At 48.1% G+C, this 25,273-nt stretch overlaps 1 protein-coding gene across 1 annotated transcript; it reads right to left on the bottom strand.

The window, feature by feature from the left end:
• Nucleotides 1-343: 343 nt before the first annotated feature.
• Uck2 (uridine-cytidine kinase 2) lies at nucleotides 344-16,136 on the bottom strand. Its single transcript, XM_042054019.1, has 7 exons — nucleotides 16,020-16,136; nucleotides 14,416-14,665; nucleotides 13,581-13,677; nucleotides 10,202-10,344; nucleotides 5,409-5,506; nucleotides 2,774-2,822; nucleotides 344-1,025 (listed from the first exon to the last, which is right to left on the bottom strand). The coding sequence occupies exons 1-7, from the start codon at nucleotides 16,134-16,136 to the stop codon at nucleotides 886-888; spliced, it is 894 nt and encodes a 297-aa protein (XP_041909953.1). The 3' UTR covers nucleotides 344-885.
• Nucleotides 16,137-25,273: the final 9,137 nt, after the last annotated feature.

Here is a 25,273-nt window from a genome sequence, read left to right as displayed (position 1 = left end):
TTTTCCTTAAACATGCCAAGGGTCACAGTCCCACCCTTCCCACTGCCTCTCTCTCTTTTCCTGCAGGATGAGACCCTATAAAATCCCCCCCCCATACACACACTCCCCAGAGCAGCAAAGACAGCTCTGGCTTCCTAGGAGACAGACAGCAGAGGAAGGATGGAGGCGTGGAGCCGCCCACGCTGACAGGGCCAGAGTGATGGAGGAGAAAGGCAGCCAGATTGGTCTTCCTCTGTGGGCCTCTTCCCTGAGATTGAGTTTTTGAGTTGAGATCAAGTTTAATTTCAACTACCCCCCCCCCCACGCGCGCCAAAAAAAAAAAGAACAAAGTATCTCTCTTAGCTCCAGTTTCAAGGAGGGGACATCTGTCAAGGGGGGCCTTGAGAGTTGAGTCCCATCCCTACTGAGGCCCAGGGTGCTGATAGCAAGGGACATCAACCAATCGACCACCCACCCCCGTGGCTCCCCAGATGCCAGAGCACAGAGCCCTGCTAAGTCGGGCTCCAGGCCCAACACCCACGCACAGGTTCCTGCAGAATACTTATGGCAAACAGCTTTACAGTATTTGTACATTTACACAAAAATAGATCCTTTTATATATATGTATGTATGTGTGTATTTATAACTGGTTACACGTTGGAGTCATAATTAGGCATCACCAGTAGTAGTTGGCACAGTTTGTCACTTAAGCTTGGGGTCAAGTTCTGTTTGATTTGCTGTTCCAAAGTACAAAAAAGGAAAACAAGAAAATCAAGGCAATTCATCTTCGCGGTGTTTTCTTAAATACAGTAATTTCATAGGAGGCGTATGTACAGATGACCAAAGCCTCTCGACCCTCCTGTGGCTTGGAGCTGGGGGCTGGGAATTGGAGTCAGGGCACAGGGGTCAATGTGGCCGGCTGCTGGATTCTGATGCCTGCCTCTTGCGTGAAGGGGTGTAGCCGTTAAGATAGCCGTTGGTCTGCCGTTTGGAGAGCCCTCCGTTGAGGATGTCCTGGATATGCTGCACAATGAGGTTGATGGCCACTGTGGGGCAGAGAGCAACAGTGTTAGGGGTGGGCAGGAGGGCAACATGGTCTGTATGCACGGAAGGGCACACAGGAACCAGAGGCCAATTCTTTGAGGAAAGTGGCCCTGACCCTCCAGAGCGAGTCACCTGAGCCTCCCTCCCTCCAGCTGGGCTCATAGGACACCTCCTTTGCGAAGTATCCTAAAAGGACTGGAAGTGAGACCCAATGAATGACATCCTGCTACTCAGGATAAAGTAAGCAACCCAGAAATTGTGGGGATGTGACTGAAGATAGCTTTACTACCACCAATCACCTCTAAGTTCCTTTTCCTCAGCATCTATCAACTTCTGTCCCAAACAGCGCAACAACACAGAAAGTCCTGTCTTCCCACAGAAGGGTGAGCAACATTACCATCAGAAAGAAACTTGGTACCTCAGCCCACTGACCAAAGCTAACAGTACCAACAAGGAAGTGTGCGCTGTGCATGCCATGTGTCATGTGTGAGCGTGCATGTGGGTGGAGGGGTAATGTGTGAGAGTCTAGGGAGGTCAAAGGGCGATGGCAGGTGCGTCCTTTTCTATTGCCACCTTATTCCCTTCAAACAGTCTCTCTCACTAAACCTGGAGATGGCTAGGCTGGAAGACAAGCCCCAGCATGGGATCAGGAAGGAAGTCTACCTTCACTGAAAAGGAGTCTTAAGTACCAGGGGTCCGAGTTTCCAATCCACATAGTAGTGGGGTTACAGACACAGACCCAGCCATGGCCAAGAATTTGGGGAATTTTCTTCAACAAGGGTCTCACTATGTGGCCCTGACTAATCTGGAGCTCACTATGTAGATTAGGCAAGCTTCGAACTCAGGCTCCGGAGGGTCAGGGCCACTTTCCTCAAAGTCTTGGCCTCTGGTTCCTGTGTGCCTTTGCCTCCTGAGTGCTAGGATTAAACGTATGTACCACCATGCCTGGCTTTAAGACTGGACTTCCATGTTTGAGCAAACGCTCTTACCCACCGAGCCACCATCTAGCCCCAAACTAAGGACCACTTTCTGATGTGACTGACGAAGACGTCACATGGCACTTCTCTGGACTGTGTAAGCTGAGAGCCAAACAGTGGGCCTCTACCCCTACCAGAGTCAGTGTGGTGAGGAACTAACACAGACCGAGGAGTGTACTCCAGGAGAGCAGAGCCACAGTATGTTCCCTGAACTTGGTTATGAATGCTTATGTCAAGCTTCCTTAATGTTCACTGCTGTAATGAACACTAAAACAACTCAGGGCACACACTCTATAAATGGAAGAAAAATAAAATAAAAGAGAATGAAAAGATAAGGTCCAGCCCTGTTCAACAGATGGAACTCAGCTACACTAGGTCAAGGCTATGGATGGCCACTTACTTCCTAGACGTGTCAAACATATGAAGACCACAGTCACGGAGCCATGTGACTCCTTTTCATAAGAGTGGCCCTGGTGTGATGGCAACATCACCCTACATCGGATCAGGAAGTCTACCTTCTACTTCAGGTAGACAGTCCACCTGGTCTTGGGTCCAAGCGTCATTACTGGAGTGCCAGAGATTTCCAAATTATGTCTGTCCCCCAACATCGATATACATATGACCAAGGATCTGTTCCCAAGACTAGACTTATAGACAGGAGCACCTTTCTGACTGTCACAGAATTCAGGACCCTGCACGGTCACGTTGTGCCCAAATTATGACTGATGTGGATAGAAGTACCGACCACAGGAAGACACCGCACGGGTACTCACCAAGATTGTCTGCACCTCTGGGGATGATCACGTCGGCATACTTCTTTGTCTGTGGAGAAAGATATTTACAACGCATCAACAGGGGCATTTGGGGACAAACCTGAGCCCCTCTCCAATGAATGGCACAAGGTAAGGGCCAGTCTCAGTCCCTAGCAGCAGCTTAAGGCTTTGAACGCAATACTGCAAAAGGCACCTAAAAACAAGGAGAGGCCTAAGGAATTACCTTCATGGTAAAATATGAATGCCGGAAGCAGATGAGGACAAGGAATGAAGGTTTTTATTTGTCAAAAAGAGAGTGGTTCCCATGAAGTGACTGATTCAAAAAATCAATTCATAATTCAATGCTTAGCTGAATGCTTACCCCAATGTCTACTTTATATCCACATTAGAAAGCAAGCTTTTTTCCCCCAGGTAATTCCACTAATGCCTAACATCTGTTCCCACCTAGGACCTGCAGAGAACATGACCTTAAAACCTGTGGAAGGACGCTTAAAAGAAATCCCATACTAGCTCAGAACTGAGAAATAGATGGTTATTTATTTAGGGGTAAACTCACAAATCAGAATCCACTCTCTGCTTGAATGGAAAACAGAATCCAAATCCAGCAGCCAGAAAAGAGGCCAGCCACGAGCTCTACAGCAGCAGGTACAGTGGAAGAGGCCACGCCCTAGTGGGCGGAAACCACTGGCTGTAAGACTTCCTACAGCCAAAACCTGACACATTAAGCGCCTCTAACACCAGGAACAATAGAAAAAAACAAACATAAAGGGCTCAATGGTCGAGTTCTTGCCTGGGATGAAAAAGACCCTGGGTTCTTCCTCCAGCACCGACAAAGCAAAGCAACAGTAACTATACATGTAACAAGGGATCTGTTCACCTTGAATCTTTAAGAAGCTTGGAGGGTAACACTATTCACACCCAGCCCTCAGTGAAAGTCAGAAAAGACAGTCCCCTCCTGGTGACCAGCTTCACTACTCATTACAATAAAAAGTAAATTTTTTTAAAAAAGTGAAACCATGTTCCTTGTGTGTTGCGTTTGTTTTTATTTCTTTTACCAAGATTCCATGAGCCATACTGGAAATATATGTCTGGAATATGCCCCCGGGTTTTTCATGCATGCCATGAGACGCTCGTGGCCTGCCTGAGAGTCCTCATTCCTCCTAACATGACCCAGGGTCATGTCAGCCTCAGACCCCAGACCTTTCTCAGGTCCCCACTATGGAAAAATTAACTGTTCTCTCCTGAGCCAAGAGCAGCTGAACAGTGGGACTGAGCACAAACATCCCAGAAAACACTTAGCCAGAATCTTCAGCTGGCCCATTGCTGAGTTAAACCACAAAACATGTCAGTAAGGTTGGCTCCCAATGATGAAACCCCTTTGTGCTCTCTGATAGTAAAAAGAGAGGGGGGGGGGAGTGGAGGAGGGAGTTCAGGTAAACAGACCCTTGGCCCTGAGAGCCCTGTCCCAGAAACCTGACGTTCAAGAGGGCAACAGGTGGGCTGAGAGCTCAGGCTGACTGCAAGTTCACCAGTCCCTGACTGAAAACCAAGTCAAGCCTGGTGTAAGGTGAAGGCCTCCTAACAGACTGAAGCAGGTGTGGTGAGGATTATCTCTTCCAGGAAAGGAGCAAAGGCACAAACAAGTCAATTATCCTGAAGACCTTCCCAGGCATCACTCTTCCCAAATGATTCCACTCAAAAACCAGCTTGAGTCCCAACTTCACCTTCTCTTAATCATAAATAACGAAGGCTAACTTTGCCAGACCTGAGCCTGCTCCAGCAGGGAGGACATGGTGAGTCAAGATTCTCCTAAATCAAATATGTCTTCCCACAATCACAATCGCGCCCCGGGTCTCTGCCAACTCCCCTCCACGTGTCCCATTGGGTCTCTACCAGGGAGATGTACTTCTCTGGCTGACTGTGCACTGAGGACCATTCTCCTTTGGTTCTCAGAAAGCCGCTCACTAGAGAACTCGAGATGCTCCAGGGGGCACAGCTGTGCCAGGAGGGAGGCAAGGAAGAGGATTTCACCACAATCCAGCACTTCCCACCCGCGGCAGTGCCCTCCCCGCACCAGTCCTCTGACCTTCCAAAGCCTCCTGCCAGCCGAGGTCTATCCCAGGCTACCTTCAGGTAAAGTCTGATACTGTAGCCCTCCCAGGTAAGCAATGCAGGTTGTGCCGGGAGATGCACAGAACTAGGGTGACCTTAAGAGGAAGAAAGGCGGCAGGACAGAACCTAGTCTGCTACCTCTTGGGACTTTAAGATACTCACTCAAGAAAGAGGAGTAAGAGTGAAGCCAGGGAGACCCAGCAACCTACAGGCTTTTAAACCCATCATGAAGGATGCTAGAGAGATGGCTCAGCATCTCTCTAGATGGTGAGAGTTACGTGCTCTTGTTATCTCATGAAGGGCCCAGCATGCACATGGCAGCTAAGGACCATCCCTAATTCTACCTCCAGAGGACCTCACGTCCTCTTTTGACCTCTGAGGGCACTGCATGCATGTGGTGTACAGACATACACAGTTAAAAACACCTAGACACATAAAATAAAAATAAACAAACCTTTTGAAAAAATATTAAATCATTAAATGTCAAGATGTACATGTAGCAGAAACAAAGAGCATAACTCACTGGCAAGCAGAATTCCTCAAAGGCAGGCTTCACGAACGTAATGTACTGAGATAAAATCTGTTCAAGGTCCCTCCCTCTTTCGCTGATGTCCCTCAACACTGTAAGAGAAGGAAAAACAAAAATCAAGAAAACAGTGCACAAGGTAACACAGCCGATTCCTACGGGTCACCCTGCTGATGGAGAAGTCAGGACTCCTCAGAGACTTGCCCTAGGCCAGAGCAGCAACAGATTCAGAAAACAAACCATCGAATTCTAGTGTGGTCTCTATCATAAAAGGGTGCCTGGCTGAGGCTAGCAGCTTTCTTGTTTCACACAAACAAAATTTCAACATGAACCAGAAAAGATCAGGGCATCCCTGGAGAGTCACAACAACAGCAAGCAGTGGTACCCAGCTGCAGAATGCTCACCTGGGCTCCCAATCCAGAGACTCACTGCTGTGGGTCGGTCAGCTAACCACCCACCTCCCTCCATCTCCTGGGCAGGAATACCAATGGTGGGGAAGCTTTTTCTGCTCATCTGGGGCACACAAGTTTGCAAATGGAAAACTCTTCAGTGAGAAAAATCACACTCTGGGCAATAGTGAGCCAAAGCCAGGGGGAGCCAAGATGGATAGAGATTTACCACCTTCCGTCTGCCATCTTTCCTCAGAACCTTCTAATAAGGGACCTGCAGCAAACACTAGTTATAAGGGCCAGGGCATCCTGATTCTGTCACTGCGCCCTGACCTCCCTAAGCCTCAGTTCCCCCTGGAGAGGTGAGCTAGGAAAGAGGTCCAGGAGGTCCAGGAAGTCCTGTCAACCCACACAGCCCTCTGCACAGCTTCTGGTCAGCCCGCTAAATTTGCACCCGTATCCCCAGAGACTATCACAGGAGGTAACAGACTCAAATCTCTGCAAACAAACATGGAGAGTTTTTTGAATGAGATTCTGGAGAGCCATGCCACTAAGTGTGTGTGTGTGTGTGTGTGTGTGCGCGCGCATGCGCGCGCACACGCATGCACACATACGCACAGTCTCGCCTGCACACTCTAGAGCACATGCTCAGCAGCTTGCTCCTCCCTGGAATCAGGTGCTGCCCTTGGAGTGCTTGGTGCTGGGTTTGTTTCACAATGCATGCTTTTCAGGAAACTACCAGCTTTAGCACCCTGGAGAGTTTGCCCTTCTCCCTACAGCACATCCCACACAGACCTCCCCGCTGCCCACGGACCAACCTGGTAACTTCATCTGTTATAAGAGAAGCTAGTGGGCCATGCAGTAAACCCCAAAGGGAAGTGACAAGCCCAAGACTGCTTGGCTCTCATTAGCTAATGAGTGTGGACCTGAAGGAAAGTGACCTAGATGTGAGTCCCATCCCCAGAAACTCCTGCTCCTGTGACCTCAGACAAGTGAATTATCCTCTTTGATTTCCTTAAACTTGCCTTAAAATTATCCTCTTCATTTCCTTAAACAAAAAGTAGACAAAGAACATTCTATTTATAAACGAGGGAGGAATCTCAAGCAGCCTAGGATGGAGACGACCTTGAACTCATGCTCCTGCCTCTAACCCCTGCAAAATGGAATCACAGGTGTCTGCCACTGTGCCCAGTTTTTATGTAGTGCTGGGTATCAAACCCTCGGTTTTGTTCATGCCAGGCAAGTAATCTACAAACTGAGTGACATTCCCAGCCCTGACGAAGCTATTATTCAAGAAAACGGGGGTACAGACAATCTCCAGCATGGCGGCTGGCGGACAGTATGGTCAATATGCCTAGCCTCCTGTGCCAACTGCAGTGCCAGCACAATCAGGGGTGAGGGTGGGGGGTCTCTGAGAGCAGAGGCTCCTGACGGGAAATCAGTCAATGTAAGGAGGGCAGGGTGCATGGGGGGAAGAGAGTGGGGGAACCCTGCAAAACACTGGAAAGGTAAGGAGAGGCCAGCGGGATACAAACACATGCAATGGATATGTTAAAAGGGACAGAGGGAAAGAAAGAAGACTCACATCAAAGAAATGGGCCCCAGACACTGGAGACATCTAATAACAGAAAGCACTGTCACCCAACTCCCTAAGCCTTCAAGGAAGTCATCACCTTAAACAGAGTAGAATGGCTCACTGCATTTGAAACGCTCTGCTCCTTGGGTACTGCCAGGAAACAGAGTCAGGCCAAGGGCTGAGTCAGAACACGATCTTGGCACAAACCGAAAACTCCAAAAGAACCAACACTTCCAGCCCTACCCCCATCCCATCCCAGCCTGAGCCCTACACATGTGCCAGGCAGGATGGGATCATTCCCAAAGGACGAAGTAATGGGCAGGAAGTGACGAGCGTGCCAGTTCCCTGCCTAACCACTGAGTCCTTCCAAAGCCAGCTCTAAAGGTCATGCCCCATTCTTCCTTGTCCTGATGCTTAGGAGCAGACAAGAGCAAAGAGCAGAGGGGGAAGCGCTTTGAAAACTGGGTCACCAAGAGTAAAGGAGCCCAGAATGGCCTGAGCTTCCCAGGCACTTCAGGATTCCAAGACCAATTCCTCCCTTACTGGTATATTAGAGTTATAAGCCTAGAAGGTTATGAAAGATGGGGGGTACGGGGTGGGAGGGGAACATGGAAAACTCAATTCTCTCAGAATGTTCTCCAGCCTTGTATCTACTACTGTTAGGGACTGACCCCTGCCCTGCAGCCCCCTGCACTCCACCAACCATATGCCAAGCATGTTTTATAGAAATAAATGGCGCATGAGAAAACTCCACAAATCTACCAAGAAAGTGGCTTGGCAGAGGGGGACCCGTAAAAATACATCTGAGATAAAGAGACAGCAACCCGCCTGGACAACAAGGGGCAGGCAGGCACTGGCCAAAGAAAACCCCAGGGAGAGCTAGGTATACATGTTTTTTATCTCAACACTCGGGAAGCAGAGGCAGGCAGATCTCTGAGCTCAAGGCCAGCCTGGTCTACAGAGCCAGCACTACACAGAGAAACCCTGTTTCAAAACACAAGTTTCACATCATTTTAAGGATTTCCCATATTCATATAAAGATCCTCTCCCCACTCCAGGCCAAGAAAGGGAAGGAGAAAGTTCTAATGACTTGATTTGAGTCAGGACCCACTCTATTTCCAAAGACTTTAAAGCTACTCCAAAGCTGGTTCTGATTCCCTAGAAGCTATCTTTTCTCCTTCCTCTGAGGTCTCCCTAGGACTGAGTCCCACTTGCAAGACTAGTCAGCCCGTAGGGCACAGGCTCCTGGTGTCAGACTCTCCAGAGGCCAGGCAACACTGCAGAGGAAGATACTAGCACCCTACCTCTCCCAGATCTTGACCTGAGGGCATCAACTGTCAACCACTGTACTGCAGGCACTGTCCTGCTTCACCTCTAACCTATCCCTCAAGGGCAGTAAAATGAGGTTAAGAGGTGAAAACACAACTGGCCCAGGCCACACATCCAATGGGCAGTGGAGCCGCAATCTTGGCCCATGTCACCTGGCTTTGAATTTGTTTTCCTTGATACAGCACACCGCCTCTTTATCTTGGCGGCCATCAGGGACAATGACCCACGAAACAAGGAAAGAGCTAAGCTTGTCGGTAAGGTGACAAGCCAGACACTGGGACGGATGCATGGAAGTTGGGAGGCGCCATAAAGAAACACAAACCTGGGGTATCCCTAGAGCCACCAATGTCACAAAGCTAGATGGGGGACCTGCCTGCCGAAACTAGTATTGTGGCTCTCCTGCCCTTTCTCCCAGCTTCACACAGTGATATCTTTGTTGCCCCCTCCCCAGAGGTAAGCTGACTCCAAATGAGCATGCAAACCCAGACTAGTCTCTCTCAGCTCTACTGGTTCCATTAACAGCTCTTGCCAAATATTAGATTATATTATCAATCTATTCACTAGAATGTCTAAAAACAGATTTACCTACTAGGATCTTTTTGAGACAGGGTCTAAACTGGCCTTGCTACATAGCTAAGGATGACCTTGAATCTCTGGCCCTCCTACCTCCCTAGGTATAATACGGGGTATCTAAGATAGCTGTTTGTGTGGTGCTGGGATTGAACTTAGGGCTCCGTAGATGCTGGGCAAGCACCCACTGAGCTGAGCTATTTCCCTAGCCCAAGCAACTTCCTATTGTCTTGTTTACATGTCCTGTACATTCCACCCTCGTGCTGCTCTCGGAGCAGGCCACTGTGTCTGTACAGGGAATGAGCATTTTCTCTAGTTGCCTGCACCACAGTTCCTCCTCAGCCCTGTGACCTGACCCTCCTCCTCCTCCCAAAAGGCTCCCGGTGGAAGCACATGGCTCAGCATCCGGCAGAGCTCAGCTCCCCACCCAGTTCTGCGACTTCTGAGAATACACAGGCTGGACAGATACACGGGTACACACTCAGGAAAGCCTGCCGGGGAATCTGCTCAGGGCTGGGAAGAGAGAGCATGAGAGTACGCAGAAGCAGATGGTGGAAGAAGGTGCCTGTCCCCAGATACCCTACAGTCACTTCCAAGACCAAGGCATCTTTCCTTGATGCCTCATGAGAAAAAAAAAAAAACAAAAAACAAAAAAACCTGAGCATTTAACTAGACAATTCCCAAGGAAACTAGACTTATTTCATCTTAGTGACCTCACAAGCCTTTCTTTATCTAAACAGTGAAGTGACTAATCCCTTCCTAAATGTCACTAAACACTAGGTGGCAGGATGTCATGAGGTTGGGCTAACACAGCTGGGCCTGGCCACAGGACTCAAACTCAGAAGTGCACATGCCTCTCATGGGCTCCCACCTATCTGCTCCCAAGGTGACCCCCAAACGTGCCATCTGAAGCTTACAAAACGCACCTCTGCGAGAGAGACGAGTGTCCGCATCTGTGTCCACGAAAAGCTTCATCTGGAACAGGTCTCGGACCTCCTGAGAGTAGAAGGCCAGGATCCCTTCAAAGAGCACCACATCCGCGGGGTAGACAGTGACCGTCTCCTCTTTCCTGCAAAGCACAGAGCAGTGACTGGCTGAATGGCCAGGGAGCCGGGGTGACAGAGAGGATCAGAACATCTGCTGGGTTCTCTCCCTCTATACACCTAAACAGTAGAGAAGCTTGGCTCCTAGGCCCGGAGGCCCCAGGTCACCACCACAGACAAGAAGGCGTTAAGAAGGCTAGGGCAAGCTCTTCTCAACTTTTGCCATAAAGCAGAAAGAGTAGGCAACCATCATTCTTTAAATAAAATAAACAGGTTGAAGAATACAGACATTTTGTCTCTAACATCTATGTCTAGGTTACTATCTCCTGTGTATCCCATCCACACGCTGTTCTCCAATCGGGCCACTGTGTCTGTGAAGGTATCATCCTCTCTAGCTGCCTGTACATGTGGACAGCATAAACAGGAGACAATAAACAAGGCATTTTGCCTCTACAAAAGCAGATATGATTTCTAGTTTCTCTGAAGGTGTCTCCAGGAATGCTTTCGTGCCTGGCACTTCTGCAACTTAGTATTCTGAACCTTAAGAATCAGATATTCAGTTCTTGCTGTACAATTCCACAACTTAAGAGGAAGGAAAAAGCAAAGGAAAGAGATGAGGAAGGAAAAAGAGAAGTTTTGGAGGATGATGAGATGAACGAGAAAGCACTGGACGGAAGTTCAAAGTTCAAGTTTTCTGCCCATCTTCCAAAGGCATCCTTATTGACCGATAACTCATTTACAGGGCTAGGCAGCCCAAGGCAGAGCCTAAGGTAAATGCAACTTTTCAAAAGCCAGGTGGGTGACATATTGCAAAATGGTCATGGGATGGGTCTCTCACAGACAGGCCTGCTTGGGGCTTCCCTCACCCGTTCTTCAGGGCAAGTCTTAGCCTTTGATAAGGTATCTATCTGTCCAACACCTCCTTACAGGCCCCTACTGCCTCTTACCCTGCTAACTCTGTGGAGCTTATGACTGCCTAACTACCAAGTGAACTACCATTCGCAAACTACTTTACATTCCTTAAGCAACAAAAGATCTCTGTTCAAACACCGGGAGGTCAGCAGAACAGCCCACAGAAGAGGATGCTGTCCCTCCGCAAGTACCTTCCACCTGTGTTTGTATCAAAGTCTCAAGTGGACACTATAACCTCCTCCAGACAACCTGGATGAACCTCCTCTCCACTCTACTCCTTTAAGCCTTCCTCCCTCCTTCACACTATTCCACAGGCCTTTGTCTTCCCCCAGCTGTATTCTAAGTGTTTCCCTGAACCTGGAAGAAAAGCCGTGCACTGGAGTGTCTGTCTCACTGGCTGCACACCACCACTTCTGCCTACAGCAGGAAACTCTAGTTCACCCACATCTCCTTTTTGTGTGGTTCCAGGTTCCACTGCTGACAAAGAATCAGAAGATGATGAGGAAAACCCACAATGTACAAAATACAAAAGATAATAACAGAGGGACAGGCTCTAGAGGCTGGAAGCAGATACGGCGCTTTTTTGCACTTTTCCATGAGCCTCAGTGTCTGTCCCAGTGGTTGGGTTTGAGGCTTGTTTTCTCTTACTGTCTGGCTGTCCCCCTCCAAGTCAGCCCCCAACATACAGCCTAACTCCAGTTCCTACAGTGAGTCCTGCATAATCCTTAGGGGTTCCGTACAACAGATACAGTTAGCATGATACTTGGTGTTAACTTTCTCTGAGTCCCCACACAGCAGGATCTGCCCCCCACAGGAAGCACCAATGAGGGAATAAGACAGCCTATAGAGCACGCTCACTCTCCCCTTGTCCTTCTCTACCCCAACCCTTGCTGCAGCCTCAAGTTCTGAACTATGAGAAAGGCACTAGGGGCTAAAACATGAAGAACAGGATAATGGAGGGGTGATGGCTAGGTTTTAAATGACAGGAACGTCCAGTAAAAGATAAACATTATGTCTAATTTCCTATTTTAAAAGAATTCAACAGAAAAGGAGAATGACAGAGAGTAATCAGAAGAATGAAAAGCCAGGGACAGAAGCATTTGTAACTGCCCACAGATAAGGACTTGTACTGAACCACTACAAGCCTAGTACAGTGAACCACACCTGGGAACAAGCCACCTAAAAGTGCAGCTTGTGGCCCTGGAGCCCCAAGATGTGTCCAGACATGTCTGAAGACTTGTGTCTGGGCAACAAGTATGAACACTCCCAAATTTATTCTCACATGAGGGCCAAGAGGGAGAGCTCAGAATCCAACTATGCTCTAGGATTCCTCGGGAGGGGCTTCAAAAGAGAAGGCAAGTCTGTATTGATGGAGATGCTGTCTGGAGAACGGGACTAACTTTAGAACGTGCAACTTAGTATTCTGATGGCCTCAAACCCTTATACCTCCACACGCTGTCCAAAAGCAATTACAGCACGAGAGCAGAGAAATGTTGCTTTGTTTCTTCCCTCTCCTGACTTTGGTCCTCCCCATGACATCTATCTTCTTTAGGGAGCAAAGATGTACATCACAACAAACAAGCACACCGCTTGTCCTGGCTGGCACAAGCTAGAGTCAGAGAGAAGAGGAGCCTCCTCAGTTGTGGTAGTGCCTCCGTGAGACGCAGCTGTAAGGTGTTTTCTCAATTAGTGATCAATGGAGAAGAGCCCAGCCCATGGTGGGTGGTGCCATCCCTGGGCTGATGGTCCTGAATGCTATAAGAAAGCAGGCTGAGCAGGTCCTGTGAAGCAAGCCAGTAAGCAGGGCCCCTCCATGGCCTCTGCATCAGCTCCTGCCTCCAGGATCCTGCCCTGTGTGAGTTCCTGTGCTGACTCCCTTCAGTGGTAAGCAGCAATGTGGAAGTGTAAGCCGAATAAGCGCTTTCCTCCCTGACCTGCTTTTTGGTCATTGTGTTATGTCGCAGCAATAGAAACTCTGAGATACCAACCATCCCTTACACAGGCCCAAAGAACAAGCCCATCCTTCAGAGAGAAAAAGGAAATGATCCAGCCATTCCTAGAAACATCCTCATTGAAGATGGGGAAGGTACCAGGCAGTGGTGGCACACACCTTTAATCCCAGCACTCAGGAGGCAGGAGAATCTGAGATCAAGGTCAGTCTGGTCTACAGAGCGAGATCCATGACAACCAGGACTACACAGATAAGCCCTGTCTTAAAAAAAAACACTACGAAACGGGGGTGGGGAGAAGAGAGATGAGACACGAGACAGGAGGAAGGAAGCCAAGTGCAACCCTGGGATGTTCTGAGCTACAACATCTAACATCCTCTAGCCTAGCCCAGCTTGCTTACCGTGAGTGGGAGACGAAGTCATATACAGGTATCTGGACTGTTTTTCCTTCGGTGATTTCTTTGAGTGTTTTGAAGATGAGTTCGTTGTCAAAGGCATCTGAAGGAAATCAAACTATTAAAATAGCTCTTGGTTTTAAACTAACTTGTCATAAAATCACAACAAACTTCACACTCAATACACGATGCCCTTCCAAAGCCAATGTCTACCCACAGTGGAATACAAACACTCCCTGGATCCTAAAACAGAGTGTGTGGGTAAGTTCTGGCAAACTAATTTTGTTTTCTGCTGACATTCTAAACCTGGTGTCAATATATCCCCTCCTCCCAAAGGTCAGCTGGTGTCCTGGGAGTGGCATATGCTAAGCATGGGTCCCATGCCAAGAAGAGCTGATTCCCAACAATACGAGAAACCTAAACAATCTGAAGGGGCAACACACTGATCCGGGCTATCAGCAAAACTCATTCAGGAGGTCACCTGAAGACACCCCACTTTCCTTCCTGCTGGTCTCCAAGCGGAGCCCATAGGCTGGTGCCGGGGTGGTGGGGGTACAGGCTGCTACACATTGGAAGGCAAAGGGGCAGCTGTGTTTGTTTCTGGGGATCTCTGCCCAGGCTTGCATGGTTCACTTTCATTCAACACAATTTCAATCAGCTCTCTGCAAAATCTCCCAAAATCCATTCTTTCCTGTGAGCCCAGGGTAGCCAAGCAAGATGATCATTGGGCCCCTATGTTGTCGACAGCAACAGACTTGGGAGAAGCTAAGTCCTTCCTCGTGAACACAAACACTACCTGCTCCACCTTCCACACACACACACCCCTCAACTCCCAACTCACCCGGGTGGTCAAAGTTGAACTGGCCCTTTAGGGCTTTGGCCTTCTGCTCTGAAGTGAGGACCCGGTAGAAGCTATCCTGGCTCAGGATGACCACCTGCTTCTGGCGGTAATCCACCTCATTCTGTCCCAGGAGCTGCACGATCTTGGCACAAACGGAAGACTGTAAGGAGAGAAGACAGCGGGAATAAGAGAAGGTGTGTGGGAGTGTGCTGGGACAAAGGAAGTGCCGACCCCTAGGCTGCCATTCTTGCTATAAAGGGGCTGAGGGAAGAAGTTAGCAGCTCAAGCAATATCCGGCTAATTAAAAGGCTAAGGGAGGACCAGCCTGCTAAAAGGAGGTCTAGGGATCCCAAAGTCCTCAACATACTACTACCCAGTGCACTCAGTGCTAAAAGGTGTGGAGACAACGGCCTCCCTCCTCCTGAAAGCCAGTGAGAGACAACAGAAGTGTTAATCCGCCTTCTCATCCCCTGTGTATAAACACTAGAAAGTGGAGCTGATCCTCTGCAGACAGGCCAACAGAATAAAAATACTACATGAGCACAGGGCACTGAGCCCCCACACACCTCCACCAGTGCAAGGAAGAGCCAGATCAAAGGCTGGGGAGATGGCGCAGTGGTTAGTGCTTGCTGCTCTTCCAGAGGACCTGGGTTTGATGCCCAGCACCTAGGTGTGGTATAGCTCAGTCACCTGTAACTCCAACTCCTGGGACATCAACAACTTCTCTGGCTTTCACACAAATGCAGATGCACACAAGTGCACATAAATAAAAAGATAATCTTCAAACACAAGATACCCCAAAAGCAGCTGGACAAGATGGCTCCGTGAGGAAAGGTGCCAGTCACCAAGCCTGTTTGTCTGTGGCAGACCCGCATGGAGCCACGTGGTGGAAGGAAAGAATGGACTCCCACACGGTGTCCTCTGACACCCATGTACATGTACACATGTGCACTAAAGAAGCATGTTAATAACAAAATAAAAGCTCCCAGAAGTGCCGAGCAATGGTGGTGCGTGCCTTTAATCCCAGCACTCCCTGAATTCGAGGCCAGCCTGGTCTACAGAGTGCATTCCAGGACAGCCATGGCTAGGAAGAAAAAAGGCTCTAAAAGGAATAACTCAACATTCCTTGTGGAGCTGATTAATCTGTTACAAGGACAAGAAGAAGCAGCACGTCCAGAGAGCTCCTGGGCTCGGTTTTGGTTTTGAACCTATTTTATAAACTTTGCCATCTGATTTTAACAACACACACACACACACACACACACCACAAAATGTAAAGCCACAATTTTTATAAAGGTGCTTGATGTATCTGATTGTGAGAACAACAGCCACTCCTGTTGCCCTAATCTGACATATCAGGCTGTTCTGCACAGAAACGTGGGGCATGCTCCTCATACAGCCCAGCAGGAAGAAACCTTGAAGGAAGAACAATAGTTTGGTGCCATGATACTTTTACACAGATAGGAGTTTAAAACAACTTTGGCCCTGAGGATGGAGATTTGCCCCCCGAGATGCTCCCCCACCCCCAAAGAAGAGCTAACATATAGAGGAAGGCGGGGCTTGCAGTTCTCTAAAGACTGGAAACGCTAGAGACATGAGCACACACCCAGCATCTGCAGGCTGGGCATTTCCATCTCCAAACTGGCATCTGACCCAAACACTCGAAGGTGATGAGAATAGGCTGTACCTGTATGCTTTTCTGAGCCACAGAACTTTTCCATATTTCATGAAGCCGTGTGCGTGTGGATAGATAGATAGACAGATAGATAGATAGATAGATAGATAGACAGACAGACAGACAGACAGACAGACAGACAGACAGACATAGACTATTTGGTTTTAGGAAAATTTAGCCTGTTAAATATTTTTGATCCACAGTAATACCACACCACCACTGCCAACTGTACAAAGCTAGCCGTCCTGACAAGAAACAATCTGCCCCAGGCCACTCTAGTGGGGCATTTTTCAGTTGATATTCTCTCTTCCAAAATGACTCTAGCTTGTGTCGAGTTGACATAAAACTAGCCAGCGCATCTTTAAAAAAATAAAAAGTTATAATGGAAGCTGAAGTATCAAATAGTGGTAGAATGCCTGCCTAGCATGTTGGGGTCTTAGCCCAATCCAGAGCACTGCACATATAAATATATAAAAAGGTATGTATGACGATAAAGCCTATAACATCAACATCAAATAATCACCAGCTGGGTATAGTAGCAATTGGAAGGCTGGTGGGAGAACCAAGGCTATCATGACTACACAGTAGGACCCTACTTCAAAAGAGCCAAAATAATTATTTTGGTAACAAACTGGGCTCCGCCCTTTTAACAAGACTATTTTGGTTATTATAACCTTACATAATAGAAACCACTAGTCTGAAGGTCAATTGACGGTCAGCACTAAGGTGACAGGATTCCAAAGCCCAGTCACCCAAAGCCAGGGCCCACCTCTGACATCCTGTAACAGCTCAGGTATTAACACGGCCTAGGGGAGCTTGGGTGCAGCCTAGCTCTGCATAGCTCCATCCTTTTTTGGTTTTGACAGGGTTTCTCTGTGTATCCCTAGCTGTCCTGGAACTCTCTTTTCTCTATAGACCAGAGTGGCCTGAAAGAGATCGGCCTGCCTCTGCCTCCCTGGTGCTGGGATTGAGGGGTGCACCACACCTTGAATATCTCCACCCTTATCGCAGGGGCACCAGAACGATTACCCTCTTGCCACTTCCCACACACTGACAGCGGGACAAGAGGGGACCAGGTAAACGTACTGATGCTCTTAAGCCAGGCAGTGGTCTTAGGCCAGCCTGGTCTACAAAGTGAGTTCCAGGACGGCCAGGGCTACACAAAGAAACCCTGCTGTGGAGAGGGGGATACTTGCTGCTCTTGCAGAGGACCAGGGTTCAATTCCCAGAACCCACAATGTGGTTCAAACAATCATCTGTAATTCTAGTTCCAGGTATCTGACACTTTCTGGCCCCACACACAGGTAAATCATTCATATACATAGAGTAAAATAAATAAATCTTAAAAATGTTTTGAAATTTGTATTTTTAAAAGGTAGGACAGGCCTACAGCAACTGTAAATTGTTGTCTAAATACAAGCAAAAACATGACGTGTTCAGTCTCGGGGCTGACCTTAAAGCTTATTACGCTCAAACACACAATCCTCTTTATCACTTCAGAACTGAAGTGGGTTTGGTATCAGCTCCAATATTCTCCGCAAATTTCTTCCAATTCCAGCAGACATTGGCAGGGACAGCGGACCCAGAACACTGAGCAGACAATGTCCAGCCCCACACATCCTTAGCTCACTGTTTGTGTTAAATGTCACAGAATGGCATATAACTAAAGGCAGGCAAGCAATAAATGTCTATGAAAAGGAAGCGAAAAGTGCATACACAAAACTTCTAGAAATGTTATGCTCAGAAGAATCCAGTTGTTGGGAGCCAGTAACTGCAGGCTGAGTGCACCAGATGTGCTCAACAACGGAGCCCTTTCTCAGGGACACTCTCACTGCCCCTCGGGAAGCCCCAAAGTGTCAGCTAGCCACCAGGACCCTCCAGCTGGCAGATCCTGAAAGGGCAGCTGCTGAGCCTGCTGCACGGTTTCTGGCCTAAAGAAAGGCTTTTTCTCTAAAACCCTCCTCATACAAGGGCTGGTTCACACAGCCCAGACACCATCTGGTTATTCTATTCCGAGCAGTGTGTCTTCTGGGAGCTAATCCTAGGATGCTCCTGGCCAGGTCCACTGCTGCTGAGGGAGCAGGGCACTGAGGACTGTTCTGCCTCTGCCATTTGCCCTCCGACCCCAGGATGTGTACTGGCTCTGGTCAGGGACGGAGAGCTCTGGTGGCCCCACCCTTGCAGGGACAGAAGGCTGGTTGTGTCCCTTGAGGAATGGCGTGGTTATTCTCACCAGCAGCCTCACAGAGACATCCTGGCTAAGGGCCACTCTGCCCAGCATGCTGCAATACCATCAAGTTGCCTGTCATGTTCTGGGGAGGCTACTTCAGAATCACAGTGGGGGAAAGGAGCCAATCGGCAGGCAGACTCCTCACTTCCTTTCCCTGAACTCAACTGACCTCATCAGCTGGTGGTGGGAAAGGCCAAGCACGAACAACTATCTGGTCCTTCGCTCTGGTAATGTAAATAAGTCACACCAGTCACTCTTCTGTCTTCACTAAGGCCTACGGTATCCATCTCAAGAAGAAAACACCATGGCCCCCCAGACATTACATCACTCTTTGGGGGCCAGGGCTGTTCCCCACACAGCCCAGAGGCTCTAATTTACAGGTGTGAGAACATCAAAACGCCTATAATTTGCCCTGGCCACAACTGAGAACAGAGTTCAAATCTATTGATTCAAAGAGGAGCAAACCAACCTTGTGGCAACAGCAGAAAGATGTCAACTGCTTCCCTGGGGCAGCTGGATGCCGTCTCGTCTTGGAGCAGGTGATAGCAAACTGTGCCCCAATGCACATATATGATCTCAATGAGAAGCTGAACTGTCACTAAAGTATAAGGGTCTCAAATACCCCAAAGAGGCCACAGATCATTCCAACAACCCTAGAAGTCCCGGAGCCCGAGGATCAGCTGGAACTTGGTTTTAAATCCCCAGGAACTGGCAAGGCTGACACAAGGGAAGTCCCCTTCCCTTTAAACCTAGCTTCCCTTTAAACCTATCACACACCGCTCCTTTCTAATGTCAGCCTTGATTTAGATTATTCTCCTCCTAGATTCTACCGAACAAAGCAAAACACTTAAAACACTTCGCAGAGGTGGATGGCTGTGTGTTCTAAATCTCAAGGCCTGAGCATTACCTGAGCACTGACATTCCCCGCCCTTCCTTGCAGTCTGTCATTATGCTAAATGCTAGTCACTTAAATATGTGGGTCTTAATCGAAAAGTTCCCGGAATCTGCTTTAAATAATTAAGCACCCCTTCTTTCTGTTCCTCCTTCCTGTTGAATAGTGAAGACTTGATATCACCCTGCAGCAACTAAAGATGGACACAGCTAAATTAAGTCTGAGAGCAAAACAACCACAAATCGGCTAGGAGTACTGGTGCATGCTATGTGAGAATATGTCCAGGCTGACATGTGCTTGTGAATGTGACATCAGAAGATGAGAACTCTGGGAAACAGTCTACTTTCATTTTCTACTGCTGTGATAAAATACCCTCAGAAAGACAGATGATAGATTGGATAGATACATAGATACATGATAGATTAGATAGATGATAGATAGATAGATAGATAGATAGATAGATAGATAGATAGATAGATAGATAGATGATAGACAGACAGACAGGCAGGCAGACAGACAGATAGATCTGAGGGATAACATCACATCATCAATACTCCCACAGAACATACTGAGCACCAGGAAGGATGCTGAAGATTTCACACACAGTGACTCCTTCACAGCCCAATGGGATCAGTTCCAGGAACTCCTCTAGACACCCAACCCCTGCATATGCTCAAATCCCCTATGTAAAATTACATAGTATCTGCATATAGCCTCCTGTGGACTTTAAAAATTATGTCGCTAAGACATACATGGATCTAATCTACATGGGAAGTAGAAAAAGACAAGATCTCCTGAGTAAATTGGGAGCATGGGGACCATGGGAGAGGTTGGAGAGGGAAGAGGAAGGGGGGAGCAGAGAAAAATGTAGAGCTCAATAAAAAGCAATAAAAAATTACCTCTCTAGATTGCTTATTACACTTAATACAATATAGAAGTTACACAGCAGTTGTCATGCTGAGGTTTGGATGTGATTTAAAATTCTCTCCCTCCCTCCCTCCCTCCCTCTCTATCTAAGTTTGGATGTCCCATATAGACACAGAATGTGCTGCCTAGTTTTATGTCAAGTTGACACAAGCTAAAGTTATCCTGACAAGCGGGAACCTCAATTAAGAAAATGCCTCCATAAAACTCAAGACTGTAGGCAAACCTGAATGTCATTTTCCTAATGTGGCTGGTGCTATCCCTGGACTGTGGTCCTGGTTCTATAAGCAGGCTGAGTAAACTATGAGGAGTAAGCCAGTAAGCACTATCCCTCCCATGGCCTCTGCATCAGCTCCTGCCTCCAGGTCCTGGCCTGCTTGAGTTCCTGTCCTGACTTTCTTTGATGATGAACAGCGACATGGAAGTATAAGCCAAATACTAAGTTGCTTTTGGTCACAAAAGCCTGGTGCTTCACAGCAACAGAAACCCGAAGACACAGGACCTGTGACTACAGCCACCTATGACATGGCTGTCATTATCCTCTCTTACCCAACAGGAAACAACGTCACAGGGAGAAGATTAAACGCAGCTGGGCCTGTCTGCAAGCTCAGACAGGCCGCAGAGGTCCAGCCAGCGCTTATAATCATTGCGCGCACTGCCAGGCCTATCACACTTCACAGCGGGTGGAAAGCTCTCTCTTCCCAGGAGCCCCAGGACTCTTCCAACACAGTGTAGTATCAGTGTGTTTAAATGGAACACAGAAGGAAAGCATCTTCAGTAAGACTGTAACCTGTCCTGCAGGTTCTCACACACTTGCTGGGCCCCTTGGGAAGTTCACTGTTCTAAGGATATGAAGGGGAAGGTAAGCCACTTCGGCCCACGATTAGTTCTTTTTGGTTAAAGGGGTGTCTTGAGTATATGCTTAGGGGGCACAAACTGCCACTCTAGAAAGCAGGGGAGTCCCTGGTGTGTTCTAGACGAGTGGTGTGGCAAAGCTCATCACACGCCAACTGCTACTTGAACTGACAGAGCCCATTCAAAAGGAGGGCAGGACTAAGGATGGCAGTGTTCCCGCTCTCTGACCAAGCAACACGCTAACAGCCAAGAGTACATGTGTAAGAGAGGTGCAAATACGATGCACAACTGCTGCCGCGAGAGATGGCGGACACGGAGAAGGGAAACACAAGCGGCAAACTTAGCAATCAAGGCTGTGAGGTTCTACATCATCAATATAAGCAGAAAAGTAGGAGCGGGAAGACACTGCTCACATAAAACCAGGCCTAGGGTCATCCAGTCTGGTTAGCAGCTGTGCAAAGGCAAAATCTCAGCTAGCGATGTGTGTGGAATTCGGGTGGTCACGTTACCCATGCAAATAGCCATTCTGCACAAAGGAATACATTACTGTGGCCTCCTCTTCCTCACCTTGGGCCTGAATCCTGAATACGGAATCTGGCCTCGCACACATACTGAAGGGACCTGAGCTTGCAGCTAACCTTGGTCAATCTACTGGATGTGGTTTTTTCTGAGAGCTTGGTGGGGGGGGGGGGGCCACACTGGAGGGTCAATAGTTTCTGACTCGAAGACACAAGTGGGCTGGTCCAGTTCCTTCACCTCTTGCCTTGCCTGGGGTTAATAGACAAAAACAGGGTGGTGAAACTCAAAACACAAGGCCCCTTGCCACAGGAGGATACAAAACCCACTCGCTTCTATAACCCGGCTTCTTACACGCAGGAAAGACGCCTGTTACAGGAGCTGAGGTGCTGAGGAAATGCCCCTCCTGTTTATGCAACAACACACAATGTGCAGGGGCAAGGTACGGTAAAGGGGCAACTATAACCAAAGTACATAACAGACACCTACGGAAATCCTCAGCAAAGCCGGCATTTTGTACAATCAATATACCCTTAGGAAACAGGGACGAGGAACGGAAGAGGCAGAACAGTGTGTCTGCAGACCTGAGTGACGGACCACACGGACAAACCATTCCTGTAGACGTCATGATGGTGCTCAGCTGAAAGAAGCATTTCCAGACTGCTCCTCCACTCCACACCCATGCAGGGGCTGGACACCGAGAGACCCACCCCTGTCACACTCATTTTCAACTTCCTCTTCCGTTCTTATCCAGCATGGTGTCTGGTGCCCGAGAGCAGGATGGCGGGGTGAAACAGCACATGCCAAGCACCTCCACCCCCTCTTCCTCCTCTCCCTTTCTTCCTTCTTTACTATCTTTGAGAACTAACATATTATTCAGTCTTCGTAACTCTGAGAGAATTCAAATCCTTTGCCGGCAGGTGGGTCTTTAGGATGCCTCCTTACCAATTTGTTGGCTTCATTGTTCATCACCTCCTCTATGATCCCCAAACTCCTCTGGAACCTCACACTATACATAAAAACTAACTCGTACTTACAAAACATGGAGACAGTCTAAAGACCGGAAATCACGAGGAGTTAGTCCCCGTGTTTACCTCGTGGCTATCAAGGAAGGCAAGCTCCCCTGCTATTGAAATCGTGCACATCTCCAGCCCACAGAAGGCACAGAACCGGGAGTGAACCCCAGTGTGAACGGCAGGCTTTGGTGAACCGCAGTGTGAACGGCAGGCTTTGGTGAACCCCAGTGTGAACGGCAGGCTTGAGTGAACCCCAGTGTGAACGGCAGGCTTGAGTGAACCCCAGTGTGAACGGCAGGCTTGAGTGAACCCCAGTGTGAACGGCAGGCTTGAGTGAACCCCAGTGTGAACGGCAGGCTTGAGTGAGTGCTGTACACTGCCGGTTGACAAAGCGATGAATGTACCGAGAGTGGAGGCCGTGCCTACGGGAGAATATAAGGGAAATTCCTATATTTACTGCTCAATTGTTCTGTGAAACTAAAATTGTTCTTTTTAAAAGTCTACTTTAGCAAAAGAAACTAATCACGTAATTACTATATGTTCCGGCAATTGTACTCGAGAGAAGTTTGTATACAAATGTCCATAGAAGCTTTACTGTTAGAACAGAAGAAAAACTCTTGGTCAAGAGAATAGAATCTGAGGCTTGGGTGGAAACCTCATTGTGGGTGGGCTCTTTCAATCACTTTGGCTCACCCCTAGGAAGGTAGGCTCCCCTTAAGCTATGCAAAGGAGACAGACGGAATAATTAATCCTTGAATAAGACAGTATACTCACAGGGCAACAGAGTGTAAGAGGCAGGCTGAAGTTCATTGGCCAGTCAGTCTCGAGTTCATTGAAAAACAGGGGTGAAGCAGAATCAAGGAAAGACACAGCCTCAACCTCGGGCCTCCCCACACACGTGCACACATATACAAAAGCACACATAGTTTAAAAGTAAAAATAAAGAAATTGTTATTAATGTGGTTAAATTAACCTTAACATTAAAAAAAATAAGTAAAAACTTCCTCACCCACAGATTTTCTTTTAATTTCTTAATCTTTTCTCCATTTCATGTTCTTTTTATTACTCGGTGGTTCCTTCATCCTGTTTGCCTCCCCAAAATGCCAAACAGGTCACAGGAAGACCGCAAGAGGGCACCAATCCAGCAGCTCCTGACCCGAAAACAGGCCAGACCCACAGGGAGTGCAGAGGGCAGATGAGACCTGAGTGGGTGGTATGGAGCCAGACAGACCTGCAGCTGTGTGCCCCATGGACTCCATTAGGGCAGAGAACCAGGCTCTGCTTCTAGCCTGCTGGCTCACAGCTGCACCCAAGAAAGGCCTCGGCTTTGGGCCGCACTAAAGGAGCAGAAACCCACAGAAGATATGAAAGACAGGGACGAAGGTCTTCTGTGCAGTTCTCGTCTTTAAATACATAAAGTCTTTACTTCTGCTGAGTAAGATCTTGTTTCCCCCAACCACAGGAAATTGCTAATGCACACACACAAGCATGTGCACGGTAAGTGTATGCAGACACACAAACATGTACACAACTCCTCAAACACACCCAAAACTCCATGCCTTAGGAAGACACGATGGGTGAGGAGTTCCCGCCCCTTCCCCGAAGGCTTTGAGGAAATAATGCCATATACAACTAGTGATGCAAGATTAAGAAATAACAATGTGTGCTTCTAATCTATCCTGCACAACCTCCCTCCTTCCCTCGAGTTCTCCTCCCTGTGTCTCAGAGGTAATGGTTCCTGTGGAGTCCCCTCAGCGAAACTCCTCGATATGTGCTGTGGGGCCACAGTATAATAAGAAGTTTAAATAAAATCTCCCTCCTAACCATTTAAGCCAAGACCCTCTTGGCAGACACTGCATGCTCAGTATCACCTACACAGCAGCTACCTCCTTTCCAATAAGAAAATTACCCTTTACTAACTGTGCTGAAAAAACCTAGCCAGCCCTCCCCAAACATAGCTAAAACCTTGCTTACATTATACCAAACAAAACGAGCCCAGAAGAGCTGAACCACACAATACTTGGGAAACATGGGAGGCAAAAACATCTAACACACGGTTTGGGATGCTTTGTGATGATGCCAAAGCACAGGGAACCAAAACTCAGGAAGGCTGGATGGGCTTCATGAAAACCAAAGAGTACTTACCATCCAGAGGAACCTGTGCGGTGGGAGAAAGTGTTTGCAGCCACATATTGGCTGAGGAATGATGTCCTAAAAAAAAGAGAGACCACCTTCTACTACAGCAACCAAAACCTGATTATAAAATGGGCAGAGTTATGACCCTAAAGTATGCAAATAGACAAAAACACAAAAGAAGCTGCTCAATACTGATACCCACTGTAAATGCAAATCAAAACCACAAGGACATAGCCTTCCACACACATTAGGATACTTTCAGGAGTGTTAGAGAGACGGGGAAATTGGAAATTTTGTAGACACAACTGGTATAGAATGGTGCAGCCACTGTGGGTAATGGTACGTAATGCCTAAAAACACTATTCATAAAATCACATGATGTAGTGATTCCACATCTGGATTTGGTTGGAAGTGTCACCCCAGCAACCTGGCATCCATATATACAAGGAGTCTGGAATGTTTGGCTGGGGGGTCAAAGCCCCCTCCCCTGGGAGGTCCAAACTCCACCTCTGAGAAAGCCCACCAAACACTGACACCCCCTCCCCAGGGAGGGTCAAGACCACTCTCATAGGCTATTTAAACTGCCCCCCAGAGAACGGAGAGGTTTACCAGGC

This window comes from Arvicola amphibius, chromosome 12, assembly GCF_903992535.2.
Source record: "Arvicola amphibius chromosome 12, mArvAmp1.2, whole genome shotgun sequence".
NCBI classification, from domain to species: Eukaryota; Metazoa; Chordata; class Mammalia; order Rodentia; family Cricetidae; genus Arvicola; species Arvicola amphibius.
Note: the sequence above shows the minus strand (reverse complement) of the source record. Positions and strands in the feature narration are given on the sequence as shown.